The following is a 17,808-nucleotide window of genomic DNA, read 5'->3' on the forward strand; positions in this document are numbered from 1 at the left end:
GTGAATACCTGCCTATTAGGAACTGCCATGAGACTGCCACCATTTCCATAAATTATCAAACTACTAATGACAAAATCCTGGACTGGAACTAGTGACCCAGAAACAAGATGTTCCATATTCTGGCACCAGGACCCCTGAGCTATCTAATCCCTCATGTCTTTTTAAAAGTACATACTAAAGAAAATAAAATGTGGAATTCCCATGTGTATCTCACAGAAGCCCCGTCTGTCCTTTAGAAGTGTTCAGAAGTTGCATACTGTTCATCTCTACCCTAAGGAAACAAATACTATTATACTTTTTTTCACCATGGTAGTTGTCCTCTATCTCATACACATACCCACATATCTATACCTGTCCATAAATATAACAGCTGGCTTTCAACTTTGTTAGGTCATGAGTAGGAGAATGAATTGTACCTCAGGAGAAGAAAATTCTGTAGTACCTTCCTTTATAGGTATTTTAAATAGTGACTAGATACGTATCCTGCATACAGGGTCAAAAGCAAGATGATCAGTATTGTATTTAACAAAAATAAGAATAGACAACATTCATGTTAGTTTTCTTTTCATGAAGCAAACTGATTCCTTGCATCATTCAGAAGTTGCCTAATGTCATACCTCTGATAAGTTGATGCCACTGACAACCAGTCTCTGATGAAAACTAACAGACTGGTCAACTGAGGTATGACCCATAACAACTTAACAAGAGTCACTGAAATATAATCCAGACAATCTACTTGTATGTGAATTTCAAAGAGATTCCTACCAGCAATCATTAACCCATTTATCTGTAGTCAGAGAAATCAAGGGTAGATACAAAGTGTATTTGTTTACCTGTATCTTCTTAGAAGTTTAACGATGTGATCTAATTAGCTTGTAAATGCTAAAATCCTGTTCTTGTCTCACAATGCTTCATTACTGTATTCTATTGATTTAGAGATAAAAAGGGGATGTTATCATTTAAATGGGACATGTGGTGTAGTAATATTATTGTCCTAATCTCTCCTCCAAACTTGTAATTTAACATAGTGAACTGTCTTGATGGTTTGAATGGCTAATTGCCTTATGTTAATGAATACAGCCAGTTTGCCTGTGTATGCATAGGAAAGAGAAGATTAGCTTCAAAACTACACTCTGCACTGCCTATTCTTCACTGGGGAAAGGTCCTGCTGTGACAATTGCTGTCAAGAGGTTTATAAACTTGCTAGAAATCTATAAAGAAAAAGCCACGGCCTGATTATTTTTATCTCAGGTCTGCTTAAACTTTGACAGGGGAAGTTTAAGTTGCAAGACTGAGGTCTCCAGGTTTACTCTGAATTTACCTTGGAATTCTCATGGAAGAACCTGAACAAACTCTGTACCTGGACTGCCTATTAGACTATAAGCTTTTAAATTGATTCCAGAAAGATTTACACATCAGCAACCTGCCCATCTCTGCTATGAAACTGACCCAAGGACTTTTCACATATCTGTATGTATACTGATCTCTTAACCACTGCAACTCTCTTCCTTCTTTTTCATTTTATTATTAAAACCTTTAGTTTTAGCTACTAAAGGATTGGCATCTGTGTGATTATTGGGTAAGACGTGAAACTCATACTGACCTTGGGATCAGTGTCCGGTCCTTTGGGATTGGTGGACCTAATATATGGTGAATCTGGTTTTCAGTAACCACTCACTATATTAAACTTGGCTGTCTATATGGGAATCATATAGGATGCTTATGATGCTGGGATGCTTAAAGGGGCTTTATTTGGTTTCTTGGAAACTAGTATGGTATTAGAGAAGCTGTTTTGTTACTGCTTTTTGGTGAATCTTATATTTAAATCAGTTGAGTTACACCTGTTTCCCAACAGTGTTAGTAGTGAGATAGGAATTAAATCGTTAACCTCACTAGGCCAATGAGAATAATAAATAACATAAATAATAATAATAATGATAATAATTGCACCATAAAATTACGATAAATGGTCCTCATGAACAAAGTGAGACATGCCCCTGCCCTGAAACATTTATATTCAAACACAAGAAAAAACATGGGACAATAGCTTAAAGAAAAGATCACTGATGAGACATGAAAGTGAGTTTGAAGAGGGAATTTGGAGGAGGAGAAAAGAGCTTGGATGATAGAGAGTAGGAGACTCTTCCAAGCTTAATCAAGCTGTGTTTTAACACAGCACCTTTCATTCCAGGTTCATTAGCTAGTTGGCTACTTCAGTTCAGCGAGACATATTTAGAATTCTCCATTACAAATGCCCTGCTTTGCACCCAATAGATGTTATTTGATAATGAATCATAAATTTGTTTGTTTTTACAGCAATACAAGCATACTATAAATTAAAGCAATATACATGTTTCTGTTCTGATATGTCCACTCACACAGCATCTTCTACCTTACATACATTTTTGTGCCATTTAACTCAGTTAAAATATTACCTAGAGAGTCATGTGCCTGGAGTGATAATCTTCTGCAAAACTGAAGTTAATGAAGCACAATCACATGCTTACCTGAGCTGTATTAGTCCATTTCTAATACTAAACTTCGCACCAATGTCTATGTAGATGTATTGCTTCTCTGAAAAGATCATTCCTGTTATAAAAGGTGTAATTGTTTTTGACCTATGTGCAGTTTCCTTTCTTTGATCAGAAACACCTGTTTTTTTAATTTTATCGAGGTCTTGGCTGATAGAAAGTCCTTCAGAGCTGTAACTGTTACATGTTTAAGACTAACACATTTTCAAGATTGTATCCATCAAAATACATCTATAAATTTCAGATTTAATACAGAAAAACAACCACCCAGACACTTTGGGATTTAACCAGCTTCCTGAGTAATTGGAAAGATTCACTGTACCCAAGATCATTATGACATTAGAAACCTCACAATCTAATGCTTGCTTAAACTCTGTGTTGACACTGAGATGTAAAAGCTAATGTTTCTGGTTAAAGTTCCTCAGAAGAGAATGTTTCAACTCTTCTCATGCCAAATTCCCTATTGAAGTCTAAAAGTTTAACTTTCTCCAAGTAATTATACAATAAAATATCCACCGCCAAGAGAAAGAGACAGTACAAAGATATGGAGTACCTAAGCATTTACGTCTTAAAATAGAAATCTACAAAACAGATTTTGTGGTTATCTTTGTGGCTATGTTTCAAGAAACAGAGGTTTGAAGGGTCTGACCTATTTGAAGTACTGAAATGTTTTTTCTAGAAACCTTGGGAGAACTGCATCAGAGATATGCTACTAATATTTTAAGAAGCAGCACAAATTTTCTTCTTTATGCATGATCAAACCCAAGTCCCAAGAGTGTGTGTACTCATCAGCAGCAGAGGTGATCAACTGGGCAATCTATTTGCCTGATCAATAAAACAAATATATTTTCTGATAGGAAGGAGGCAAGATAGCTCAGCAAATAAACTTATATTACATGTAGTTGGCTGGAATATTTTGTTCCTGAAAACTCTTTGTATAATAGATGGTACAGCACAGTGTTCAACTTGTTTAATTGGAATGGGAGGCAGAGAGGTGATGTCCTTGTAGTGGAGTCTGGGAGCATCCTCCTTCAGACACCTTTTTTTAAGTTGTTAAATATTTGGTTCAATCTGGTCTACTTCAGTGGTATAACTGTGCTCTTCCGAAGTATTTTATGCCCCCCAACAGTAAGCCAGCTCTGGAATTAGTGTTATCCCAAGGAAGGGTAGATTACATATAAGATTTGGGAAATTATCCTAATCATCTGTTCAATTTGATGACAAAATGGGGTTCCTGAATGCTTCTTCCAGAATATCACTGACAAACTATTTTACTGAGGGACTGGATAGTTTAGGGAATTGGTAATAGGACAGGGCGCTTTCCCAATCTAGGTGACTAGGTATTTGAAAACAGCACTAGCGAGTTGTCACAGAAAACTATTTTATGGCTGTTCAGTGGCCTATGTGAAATGTGCTGGTACTTTCAGTTCATACCCTATTGGATGATTTTATACAGCATAATAAACACCACCACAGTTGCTGCCTTTATTGAGAGATCCAGCAGTAAGGGAAAGTAATAGAAAGGCCATGAAGACTGAACTACTTTCCAACTGCTAGAGACATTCGAGTTAATGATCATTACCGTTCAATTTAATGCTCATTGGCAGAACAGCGTGGGAACAGTTTTCAGTGAAGTCGTACCCGATCTCTGGTGAACCAGAGGATTTAAAATCTGCAGGGCTGTGAATCTCGCATCTTTCATGAGCACTAGAAGTTCAGTTTCAACTATCTATCTGAAAGACTTTTTATTGTCATGAAGATGACAATTTCAAAGGGAAATAATGAGAAATAATAAGATGAAATTGAGCTATGGCGTATTTAGACAGAATAGCAGGAGACATTTCAAATAATGCATTTTATTAGAATGAATAACCATCTTTTAAAGGAGAAAACTGTTCTTGTAAATAATATAACTTATTGCAGGAGTCATTTTGAACTAGACTGGACAAAGCATTCCTTGAGAAGGAAAGATCCTGCATTGGTTGAAGAACAGAGTAAGAAGCCTAATAGATCTTTTTCCATCTATAATTTCTAAATTATAAAGAAGTTAGGAACTACATAAGACATTTTTTTATCTGAGGTCAAACTCAAATAACTTAATTTTCATTTCTGAAAACCAAAATGAATATGAAAGTCACACATTATCTGCATCACCTATGTTTTCAATGGGGGTTGTTGAAAAATTCCAATTATTTTTTGCAGGATTTTTGCCCCACAATAATGTTTTGTTTTTTCAGTGAAAAACCATAACATTAAACCAAAATGAAAATTTTCTGTCAAATGTTTTATTTTGCGCTCACTGGATATTTTGTCTAAACTGATGGAAAGACTTCCATATCCAGCCCCAAGCGCTCCTGAAATATTTGAAAATTGGACTGGCTAGGTCCTATTGTTCACTGGTCTCTCATGTGGCAGCACCCTGAGAAAAGTTCAAACTCTGCTAAAAGATGATAATCTTTCGAAGGCCGAATGATCAATGGCTTGATTAAAATAAATTAAGATTTACAGCACAACCATGCATAAGGTTGTCTACTAGAGGATACATTTATTGAAGTACATTTACTTTCTATAAAAAGTTAATCTTAAAATAGAAAAAGCAATAACGAATAAATAATAATGTGCATTTATAAAATGCACTCAATACAAAAATCTGAAGGCTTTGGAGTTTTATTTTTTGAACTTTTGTGTCCCTCTCAAGTATTTAAATGACATATTTGACATATAACATATTTATATGAAATATCTGAGAGTACTTTGATACTAGAACTGTTTGGCTCAACCTTCAATCTGTGAATCAAAGTTACTATTTTAAAAAGCTAAGAGGGAAGTGATGAGATCTTCAAGGTTCTTTTTACATGTTAGGCTTACTAGCAGAGCTGATAAAAATGATATATTTCATGAAAAATTTGAAAAACATCACATTTTGAAACATTATTTATAAAACAATGAGAAATTTTCTGACTTTATATGTTTTTATAACTTTAAAAAAATTGCTTTTTCAATTGTTCAGGTTTTGTTTTCTTCCCTCTTTTCTTTCCCTTCCCCCTTCCCACAGACCTTTTTCAATGACAAATGGCAAAAAGAAAAAAGGAGTTCTGGGGAAAAAGAGAAAAAAAGAGGAAGAAGGGAGAAAAAAAACAATAACCAAAGCAACGCATGAAAAGTTTTTAAAAAATAATTTTTTTTCACAAAGCATGTTTTGTTTCTTAAGGCCATTTTGTTGACTTTCTTTTTTAAAAAAACTATACTTACTAAGAAACTGCCCAGAAGAGAAAGGGGATTGGTGATATCATTGTGACTGTAAAGAGATGGGTGGGAGCAGGGAGCTAGGTTTGGTACACTCTAGGTACTTCCAGAAGGTGCACAGGGCATCTGGTAATGTGACCACAGATAAACTAGCTAGCTCATCTTATTTTCCAGTCTTCACACTGTGAAATTCAGTATGGAGTTTTTTCTCTTTCTCACTGTAGTTAGCATGAAAACTACCATACCTCAAAATGGGTGATCACTGGTTAGTGATTACAAAATCTTAATATCAGAATTTATCTGACTCAGGCTACCTCAAGTTGAAGGAGGTATTAACAAACAGGCAGTTGAAAGGACTTGAGTAATAGAAACGGATAATTTTTAAACACGGTCAAGAATGTAAAGTAGCTAGTGCTCAACTCAAAAAGCAAGAAAATTAGTTTCTTTGACTTAAGATCAAATGTGTCATTAAATGAAATCTTGTCTACTGAACTGGAAGAGCAGAACATTGATGAGTTTGATGCTTGAAGTGAGACATTTTCAATGGTATCAACACAATTTAAATGTAACTTAAATTCTTCAACTTCATCTTTGTTTATCAGCAATCTTAGCCTTCAACATTGAAAAAAATGGTCAAGAAAAATGGGTTATTTTGTTATTAAAAATAAATAACAGGAAAAGCCTTTAACTTGGCAAGAATACCTTCCTTTATGCTAACATGACCACCTTGAATGCAGCACATAAGAGCAATTTAGAAAAATAATTGACTAGCTTTTCCTTGTTTATACTCCTTCAGATCAGGCTTTCAACATTAAGTAGAGGATCTGCAAAAGCAAGTTAGAAAAATACAAATGAGGAAATATTACAGGAAGAATGAAAATAAACACTGATCTTGGTAAGATGGTTTGACAATCATAAGAAATTACCCAATAATGGCAAAAAGCATCCATACAGGAGTAAATGTGTTCCAACTTAAACCCTTTGTGTCTATGTCTAAATAAAACCACAGAATACTTTGCTATTTGGTGAAGATGTTATCCAAGAACACACAGAAAAGTAGGACAAAGGACGACTTTTTCATCTGCTTAGTCAACAAAGATAAAACGAACAACATGAGAATTTATCAGGTGCAATCATCCTTCCCTTCTAACATACAGGGTGCTCAGCCCATACTTATTTCAAACAAAGTTTAACGAAACACCTAAGAGTCCTAAATCATATTGCAAAATTACTCCATAGACATCATTAATCTTGTGGTTGGTTGACTGAAAAACAATTGATACCTTACTTTGCCATGGACTCTCAATGGAGCTCACAGGAAGACACTGTCTCTACATTTGCATCCATTTACCAAAGTGGATTTTGAACTGAGCATGAGAAGGGCTTCAATAATAAGAACATAGTATGCATGTTACACAACAAGGAATTCTACTAGCAATCAGTATACTTGCAAAAACAGTTGGAAGGAATTGATAGTTTACAGGCTGAAGCCATTACTGTCTCACAGGAAATCTTCCTCCATCTAGTTAACAACAAACTGGAACTACAAAATGTCAAGACAAAACTGAAAATGATCCACAACTTAGCCAACATGATTGATCCCGAACACAAAAGGATGTAGGTTGGACCCCTGGAATGGGGCTGATGTAACACAATCCTGCATTCTTTTCTTCTCATTTAGAATTTACAACTAAAGATCCAGAATTCTACATAAATCTGTTTGCAAAGGAAGTTGTGTCACAGTTTGTTGAATCACAATGATGGGGAATTTTTTGAAGTTACAGCATGAAACACCATAGAATGTTATAATTTTTTTTTTAAATCCACACTTCTAACTAGCTCACTCAGGAGTGTCAGCACAGTCAGATGGCTTGGACTGATGGGCAAACTTGATGTTTGTTTGAGATTTACTTACACAGTTACCATCTTTACATTTTGGAAAATGTACGAGCTTTTGTATGCCTGAGAAATGAAATATAATTATGAGGTGAACAACATGGTGTGGATGTGCTTTGTGTTCCATCTCATAAAACCCTCACGGCTTTCTGGAGGGATTTAGTGGAGGTTTTCAGTGGCTGTTTTTCTCAGAAAGAATGAATCAGCAGGATTTTTTGGGTTCAGTAAAAATAACTGCGCTAGAATGTTATCAGCACTGACCATAGCATCGGGCTGAAAAGAAAACGGCAATTAATTTGGCAGTCACAGTAACTTTCATATCTGTGAAATGTTAATTCTAGACAAATCCACTAATGGTCTTGTTTCGGCGGACAGATTGCCAGCACCAAACATTCCTGAATTGACAATGACAATCTGCCAGCAAACGGTGATTCATTAACACAGCAAGTGAGTAAACGATAACTTTCCTTACAAAACAGTCAGAGGCACAAATGTTACTTTGCAGTATCTCTCTTTCATTAATGTGGACAGTAATTAGCATGGCTGAATAAAAAGAGTTCACGCTAAATGTGTCAAGGTCTCAGAATTGTTTGAATTCCTTTTTGGTTAAATAATCCAAATATTTAAATTAGCCTTCTTGCTTAATTCAGTTTCTCAGACAGAATCCCCTTGAACGTTCCCACTGACAGGCACATGAAATTAGTACTTGCAGATTGTTTCTGTATCAAGAAATAACACCCACTCTGAACCTGCTAATTAAATGAAGATGTGACCTTCTATATAACAAACTATTCTAAAAAATGATTCCTCCCTGAACAGACCAAGTCCTTACTCTGTCCTTCCACAGAACTCATAGATCCCATGTTCGCAAAAAGAAAAGGAGTACTTGTGGCACCTTAGAGACTAACCAATTTATTTGAGCATAAGCTTTCGTGAGCTACAGCTCACTTCATCGGATGCATACTGTGGAAACTGCAGAAGACATTATATACACAGAGACCATGATTTGTGAGAGTCTTGGGAGACAGGCCAGTCCTTGCCTACAGACAGCCCCCCAACCTGAAGCAAATACTCACCAACAACCACATACCACACAACAGAACCACTAACCCAGGAACCTATCCTTGCAACAGAGCCCGTTGCCAACTGTGCCCACATATCTATTCAGGGGACTCCATCAAAGGGCCTAATAACATCAGCCACACTATCAGAGGCTCGTTCACCTGCACATCCACCAATGTGATATATGCCATCATGTGCCAGCAATGCCCCTCTGCCATGTACATTGGTCAAACTGGACAGTCTCTACGTAAAAGAATAAATGGACACAAATCAGATGTCAAGAATTATAACATTCATAAACCAGTCGGAGAACACTTCAATCTCTCTGGTCATGCAATTGCAGACATGAAGGTCACTATCTTAAAACAAAAAAACTTCAAATCCGGACTCCAGCAAGAAACTGCTGAATTGGAATTCATTTGCAAATTGGATACTATTAATTTAGGCTTAAATAGAGACTGGGAGTGGCTAAGTCATTATGCAAGGTAGCCTATTTCCCCTTGTTTTTTCCTACCTCCTCCCACCCCCCCAGACGTTCTGGTTAAACTTGGATTTATGCTGGAAATGGCCCACCTTGATTATCATACACATTGTAGGGAGAGGGGTCACTTTGGATAAGCTATTACCAGCAGGAGAGTGAGTTTGTGTGTGTGTGTTTTTTTGGGGGGTGGGGGTGAGAAAACCTGGATTTGTGCTGGAAATGGCCCACCTTGATTATCATACACATTGTAAGGAGAGTGATCAATTTGGATAGGCTATTACCAGCAGGAGAGTGAGTTTGTGTGTGTGTGTGGGGGGGGGGGGGGTGAGAAAACCTGTATTTGTGCTGGAAATGGCCCAACTTGATTATCATACACATTGTAAGGAGAGTGACCACTTTAGATAAGCTATTACCAGCAGGAGAGTGGGGTGGGAGGAGGTATTGTTTCATGGTCTCTGTGTATATAATGTCTTCTGCAGTTTCCACAGTATGCATCCAGTGAAGTGAGCTGTAGCTCACGAAAGCTTATGCTCAAATAAATTGGTTAGTCTCTAAGGTGCCACCAGTACTCCTTTTCTTTTTGTGAATACAGACTAACACGGCTGTTACTCTGAAAAAAGATCCCATGTTAGTACCCAACTCACCTCCTTCCTGGGCTTGGTGTTATTGGTAACTGAATAACAATAATACTAAATAAATCTCAGCTTGAAGTTCCTCTCTGACGTTGGCTGTTCCTACAGTTTCCCTGCAGGACCTTCTCTGCCCTAGTTGCCTCTCTCCAAAGAGACACTCCCAACTCTTTTACTGGAACAAATGGACCCACCAGACAGCATGACTCAGGAGTAATTACCCTGAATGTTAATGCATGGTGTTGGCTAGTGTGGGTCAGCAGAAAAATCCTGCATGGGACGCTATTCAGGGTCTTGGGGTATGCCATTCTGTTAGATTCTCATTCAGTAAACATCTAGAGATGTCTCCAAACTATTGCCCATCTCTTGGGCTGAGAAGCCGAAATGAACCTTTTAGCAGATTAAAAACCATAGATGTTCACTAACCTTTAATGAGAGAGAGAGAGAGAGATTTTGAACTCAGTCAAAACCACAAAGTGCTAGAAACCTCATAGAAATAGTTTGCTCTTGAGAGAGCTGAAGATCCAATTTTGATGCCTTTCTCTGTGGCCTCTCCTTGCTAGAAAGAGAGAAGAGAGCTTGTTGTAGGAGATGGACTGATGAAAACGTTAGGTCTGCTTTGGAAGTGCTCAGAAACAAATGAGAAATACCCTGTATTCACTGCATGTGGGCTATAATGTCTGGTGCCCTATCCTTGCCACACTCTTTGCAGTCAAATCAGCTTTCCCTATGACACTGCTGACTGCAGTCAGTGTTTTGGTGGCATTTCTTAGCAAGTTCCCATAGCCGAGTGCTCTGGGAGAAGTATATTTTTCTTCCCAACATCCCCTCACAGAACAAAACAAATTATTGTTTTCCTTTAAGGATGTATTGTAGTGGAACTGGTTAAATGGTCAAATTAAAAATGGGATTTATTAAAACTGGAGAGGAAAAAAATCTTTAAAAAAAGTCATCCACTAAAACTCCAGGATTTGTGTGACAGCTAATTTTCATCTGTACCAGCTATTCTACATAGGTACCAATCACCTTTCTGCAGGAAAACAAGCAACCCTTTTAGGCAGGCAGCATGTCAGGGAAATTGGCCTCTAGTGTCAGGGGCGTAAGGGAAGGAGACACATTTTTTGCAAGAGTTTTGTTAAAAATTTGCCCCCCTCCTTTTTTCTTTCTTTTTTTTAAACTAGCTCTGGTTTCAGGTATCTTATATCACCCTCCCATTTTGTTTCCCTCCCCTTCCTAGTTTCCAAGGATTCCCAGTATTTGACCTGCAGCAAACACTGAAAATAAGCATTTTAGGTCCTCATAACAGTGATATTCTTGCATTAGTTATTTACTTATTTAGTGTGTGTGTATTTTGAGTATTCAACAAAATATTGCTTGTGGTCTCTGAGACCCTCTGGCAAAGATAGCATGGAAAGTCCTGCTTAGGAGTAGAAAAGTGAGACAAGTTGTGCTGCTGAGTTGAGAAGCTGAAGAGGTGCCATGGGTCCACAATATTTCACATTTCTATATGGCAAAACCAGAACAGCCATTTCTCCATTCCCTTTTAAAAACAGGTTTATAAACCCTGAATTACAAATTCCAGCTCCAGTTTCTAACAAGCCTGTTCTCAAAGGACCCTTTTTCTGATGAACTGTTACATATAAACTACAGTATTTACAATTATCTTTGGCTCTTGCTGGACTTTTAAAGCACTTTTTACAACCTGCCTCTGTTAGAAAGAATCTAATATGAAATGAATTGACAATTTCTGCAAGAGGGAGACAATTTCCAGAAAAACAGAACTCATTCCCTTTAAGCTGATGTACCTATAAATATCTGGCCTTTTCAGCAACTACGGGAAGCAATATTAATATTCTTTATAAGAGGATCATTCTTCTCTTTAAAGTGAGTACCATGGAAGTATCCTAAGCAGATGGCAAATTGAGAGCACCCATGGGAACAGACGAAAGATCTGTCTGGCTTTTCCATCCTTCAGGATATACTTGACATGAACTAACAATTCTGGCTAGTGTTTGGAAGCAGGACTTCATATCACTTTTTTTAAATGTCACCACCAGTATGGCATCTATGTTAATTAAAAATGATATCACTGTACAAAAAATACAGGTTCCCTTTATTGTCTTGTTTTTTTAACATTTTTGTGTGTCAGAGAAGAATGCAGAAATCTATAACTGTTAAATATTGCCCTTGCTATAAGAAAGCATGTTGGGTGAGAAAAAGCTGGCTCCTGGAAGGAAAGAGTGATGATGATCTAGCCTTGCTCAGGATTCCTTAGCTACATGAATGATGAGAGAGGCTGGAAAAAAAGTTCTATGTAATGCACCTACTGCTACCACAGACATGATTATAGGGGACTGAGGACTGACCTCCAATATTTCCAAGAGTATGCTGGTGCTTGGGGCAGAGTGGGAAAAGAGGAGAGAGAGACTTAATTTGCCTTCCAGCAGAGGGTAGCATTTTGTTTCTACTATTATTATCTATATTACAATTGCACCTAGGACCCCCATCAAGAATAAGGGCCCTGTTATGCTGGCAAGTAACAAAGAAGGCAGTCCCTGCCTCAGAGAGCTTACCACCTAGGCATTAGACAAGCTAAAACAGGGGGAGAAAACAGACAGACAATCAGAATGGGGTAGGGTAGGAAGACAAAGTAACAAAACAAACAGTGTTTATCAGAAACACAGAATGCCTCTTGAACTTAATGCCTGAAATATATGATTTAAAACTGAAAACTTTCTGAGAGGAGCTAGATCCAGTTTCCACGGAAGCAAGATTGCAAATCTCACTATGGAGAATTTGCAGTCTATTAACATGGCATCACTTGTATTTTTTTTTTAAACATCTCTTTAAACCTTTATAACAAAATAATCCTTGATAGGTCCCAGGAACACTTGTAATCATCCCTATGGTTCTGTATACAATGTTCAGCTGAAAAAGGCTCCCTTTTGTCCTGAGGTGGGGGAAGAGTCATCTTATATGTCAGTAATCAGTCAGACCTGCCTGGAATCCACAAACCCTGGACAAAAGAATATCTTTCTTTGCTCTGTTCCAGAATTTTTGCTTCTGATGTAAGCTGGCATCCAGAAGTAGAAGGTGCCCAGGAAAGCTAAATTAATCAAACTTTTCAGTCAGACTCAGGTCCATTCTTATTAGCAGGTGTGTTACCCTTTGACCTGGGGGTGTGATTCCCAGATCGATGAGACATACTCACACTACGCTACCTCTCATTGAGCTAGTGTGCTAATAATAGAGTATAGCTGTGGGAGCGTGACCAGCAGGCTGGGCTATCCAGCCCAGTTATGTGCCTAGGGTCTCAGACAGGTAAATAATGGGGATAGCTAGCTCCTCCTGCCACTTGTGGCGTAGCAGCTACATTCTATGCATGTAGGTCTCCTTGAGCTAGGAATCACACCCTGAGGTTAAAGCCTAGAAACACCCTTAGATTAACTGGTTCGCCTTTCACTGATAATAGCATCTTATGCCTTCAGCATAGAACTGTGCTTGGCTACAGAATGTTGACTCTCTGTTTACAGTAGGAATAAACAAGTAATTGACTATCAGAGTTCCTTCCTTAAAAAGAAAAGGAGTACTTGTGGCACCTTAGAGACTAACCAATTCATTTGAGCATAGGCTTTCATGAGCTACAGCTCACTTCATCGGAGGCTCTAGCTCACGAAAGCCTATGCTCAAATAAATTGGTTAGTCTCTAAGGTGCCACAAGTCCTCCTTTTTTTTTTTTGCGAATACAGACTAACACGGCTGTTACTCTGAAAAGAGTTCCTTAGTTCTTTCCCACACATGAGTATGCAAAACTGAAAAAATTGGGCACTGAAATACATGGGTGGCTTGGTTACCTTCAGAATGTCCACCCTTACTGCTCAACTCCTGGGAAGTGACAAAAGATACCATGTCTTAATATCATCCCCATAAGTACGAGAAGGCAGTGTTCCCAGATATGATGCCACTGCTTCAGTCAATCTGCAGCTTCTGATTCTCTTATATAACAATAAATCCAGATAATGGGAAAAAAGAATAAGGTACCAGCTGATAACTGGTAGGAATATGGGTGGCAAAGTCTATGTATTCCCATTAATCTATTCAGTCTGAAATATATCCTGGGAAAAGCAACTAAAATGCAGGATCTAGAGCTGGGTGTAAGAGTGATTTTTCAGTTTGGTGGCTGAACTAAGAATATTGAAAAGAAATTTTGTTTTGTATCTGACAAATTTTGTTTTAATTTCTTGCTGAAACAAAATGTCTTATTTCCATTGGGGGGAGGTGTTTAAAACATTTTAAGTAGTTAGTTTTGGAAATGCTGAAATGAACCATTTCAGCATTTCCTATTTTTTTTTAAATGAACACCATTCACCAAAATCAACCCAAATCCACATTTTTAACCAAAAATCTATTTGCATGAAAAATTTGCCCCACTCTAGTAGGGTTTTCATTCAATAGGGATTTTACTGTGTATTGTAATGAACACATTCCTCAAAATATTTCCATTTCATTTCCAATTATATTGAATTCTGTAACCTTTGAAAAATTATAGAAAGGTCATTAGACCACTTTCTGAACTCCGTTACACCAGAGTAACTGTGGAATAACTCCACTGACATCTTCCTAGCTACAATGGTGAAACAGAGTTCAGAATTTGACCTATACACTTTACACACTGCTGATTATAGGAGCAGTAATTGTTTCCCCTCTGTGCAAAATGTTACCGCTGGTAAATTTACAAGTTTAAATGTCATTTGATAAACAGCTTTTAAAGATCATAAAAGGAAGAGGAAAATGTGAATTGTGCTAATGAATAGGAAATAAATTACTTTAAAGTGCCAAGAAGTGGAAAAGCTGAAGGGCATGCAAGTGTAGTGAAACTTAGTATAATGAACTCTTGAGGGCTTTCCATGGAGCTAGTATAGAAATGTAGGTTATCCTTTCTGCCCACTGTTTAATTTGTATGGTAAGTATTTAAGTCTTGTTAGTGTGTTTACTTGATTGAAAACAGCCACTGAATAACAAAGGCTACAATGAAGATGTTTTCTTTATGTAGCACATAATAGTCTAGTTGCCAGTGGGCTGTAAGACTTTGGTCTAATTTCGGTTGTTGAGGGTGGTATTGTTGGCTTCTGATACACACGAGGTCAGACTAGATGGTCTGGTAATCCCTCTGGCCTTAAACTCTAGGACTCTATTTGTCAGTATTCACTCAGAAGGATCTCATTGTGAAATTAAGTAAAAGCAACCAACATAAATGGAAGAATTGTATCATCTGAGAAGTTGAGCTGTAAGGAAAATCTCATATCTCTAACCTCTGTTGCCAGTTGCTGAAGAGAAGGCGATGCTACAGGATGCAAGCTTGAGTTGCCTCTTACTGGGTTATGGAGGCTAACATAAGCCACAACATTTCTCTGGAGAACTTTCTTGAGATCCTACAACACAAGCACAGCAATGTTTATTAATATGTCTGATTATAATTAAGGCTTGTTTTCTTACTTTAGTTCCTTTAAGGGAAAAAATACACCCTATGTTTTTCCTCCACTACAATTCCCTAAGTATTATTTAACTTCATTTTCCTATATCATCATTTTTAAAACTTCAAAGGATATTTGAGTTTTATTTCTCTGTATCAAAAGTTATAATTCCATTTCGCACATCATCTGAACAAAATACAAACAGGCCCTGGAGGAATTAAAAATGACTATAGCTGCAAAGCCGAGAGTGAAAACATTACATACTGTGAAACAACAAGAAGGGCTTTTAAACTTGCGCCTGACAGAAGCCAAACTTCAAAAGTAATCATTATCAAACAGTTAAATGCACTTGAATTTTCAGACCAGGAGCCCAAATTCAGATTTGAATTGCATAATTTATCCAGTGTTGTCATTTGATTACATTTTAAACAAGGGAAGTAGTATATATGAACCACTTCAATTATTTTTTTTTAAAAAAAGATCCTCTTTGCTTTCTCAGTAATGAGCTGCTCTTTGCATGAAGTGGCTTTTTATATTGAGCAGAAGGGGGGCAGCCCCATTACATCTGTTGTAAAGCTGACTTGAAGTGGAACTAAACAAATTTTGCTTCCTCTCAGTCACATGGATTCTTTCAACTTGATTTTTTTTCTCCCCTCTTGTTTTTGAAGAATAATCATGTTGGAAGGATGAGGTTTTGATAAGTGCTAGCTGCTTCCAAAAATGATAAGCGATTAAACCTTTATTTATCTATTATTCTAATTCAGCAGCCAGGAACTTCGCGGCAGGCTTCTTCTTTTCAATTGATCAACTGAAATCCATTGGAACCTTATTTAAGCTGGATAGCATGTCTGATAAGTTATTTTCATAGAGTTGCTGTTGATTTACCATTCTGTTGAAGCTAACAGCTCAGGAGTTGTGCTTGTCAAATTGAATCCAACTTTTAAACACACCTGGGTGATAACTGAAATAACTATTATTCATGGGGACTCCAAAACATATATGTGATTAATGACTTATATGTATGGAAACTTCCTTCCCTCAATGTTTGGCTACACCAGAAGGAGGACAGGAGACCCTGAATGTGGTTTACTTAGTCTGCAACTTTATTTCTAAATGTCAGGGAATACCCAGCAGATAAAAGTGTATTGTGCAGTTAACGCCATAATTATTTACATATAGTCGGGATGGTCTTCTGTCACGGCTGATCAAGCACCGCTGAGATGCCAACATCTATTACTAAGATTAATGTGATCGAACTCAATTGCTAGAGATGTACTTGGGAAAAATCTGATAGTAACAGGCATTCTGTCACAGAGCCCAGCATTGCACTCAACTACCTGTGAGCTCAAAGACAACATAAAGGCATATGTTGATATTGTTGATACTTACAGACCAGCGTCAGAAAAGAGACTATACCAGCTACAAAAAGCAACCCTGACAGACATGCAACTTCAGGAAGTTCTAAGTTACATTGGGGTGGCTAGCCCAGTATGTGAAGTGACAGAAGACTGCTTTGCAGTGTCTAGTCAACTAAGAAAGTCAAATGGACTTATGATTAAAGGCAATTGCATCATAATTCCAAATGAAATGAGAGGAGAAATCCTAAATCTCATCCCCATGAAGGACATCAAAGATGCACTAAATTCCATGAATGGGCCAACCAGTCAGTGTAGTGGCCAGGCATCCTCAATGATTTAAAACATAAAGTATCTGCATCTGAACACTGCAGAACGGTCAGACCAACAGAAACTTTAATAACACCTCAACCACACAGACCTTGGAAGAGAGTAGTGGCAGATTTATGTGAATTCAGAGAACATCATTACCTGGTCATTGTGGACTTTTTCCCCATGTATATAGGAATAACGTACTTGAAAGATGTAACATGTTGCAGTGTTATCAAGAAACTGAAGTAAGGTTTTTTGCTCACATCAGTGACGGTCAAAGGACCACAATTCACTGCAGCAGAATTCAACTCATTCTGAATGAAATATGATTTTGATCATATTACTAGCAGCCCACATTACCCACAAGTAAATGGAGAGGCTGACGGAGCTGTACAGATAGCAAAGAAAATCTTACAACAGGAAGATCCATTCCTTGCCCTTCTGAGTTACACAACAACACTAAAGAAGTTACTGGATGTAGTCCAACACAACTCCTGATGGGATAACAACTCAGAACTACTGTTCCAGCTTTGGAAAAGAATCTATCTCCAAAGTGGCCAACATGAAGAGAGTAGCCAAATCGTTTAAAAAAGCTAAACATTTTTACAACAGATGTCAATCAGTTAGAGAACTGCCAGTTAAGAACTTTGTGACTGCATTCATGTCAAACTGGATGGAAAAAAGGAAAGGACAACCTCAGCTGTTGTAACGAAAAGGAATTCGGCACTCAGTTCATATGTGGTCAAGGCTGACAGTGGAGAGTTCAACAGAAACTGTTGACATCTACAGTTTGTTCCTCAGAGAGAACAATCAACAGAACAA

At 37.5% G+C, this 17,808-nt stretch overlaps 1 protein-coding gene across 4 annotated transcripts in view; it reads right to left on the minus strand.

The window, feature by feature from the left end:
• The window catches only part of NAALADL2 (N-acetylated alpha-linked acidic dipeptidase like 2), a 901,057-nt gene that overhangs the window by 207,408 nt on the left and 675,841 nt on the right, over positions 1 to 17,808 (minus strand). For all 4 annotated transcript variants that reach the window (XM_084639864.1, XM_084639867.1, XM_084639865.1 and 1 more), the window contains one exon: positions 15,158 to 15,277. In XM_084639864.1, the coding sequence (XP_084495990.1) occupies positions 15,158 to 15,277 (120 nt within the window). The remainder of the gene's footprint in view (positions 1 to 15,157; positions 15,278 to 17,808) is intronic.

The sequence above is a fragment of the Lepidochelys olivacea genome (assembly GCF_965140295.1).
Source record: "Lepidochelys olivacea isolate rLepOli2 genome assembly, chromosome: 9".
NCBI classification, from domain to species: Eukaryota; Metazoa; Chordata; order Testudines; family Cheloniidae; genus Lepidochelys; species Lepidochelys olivacea.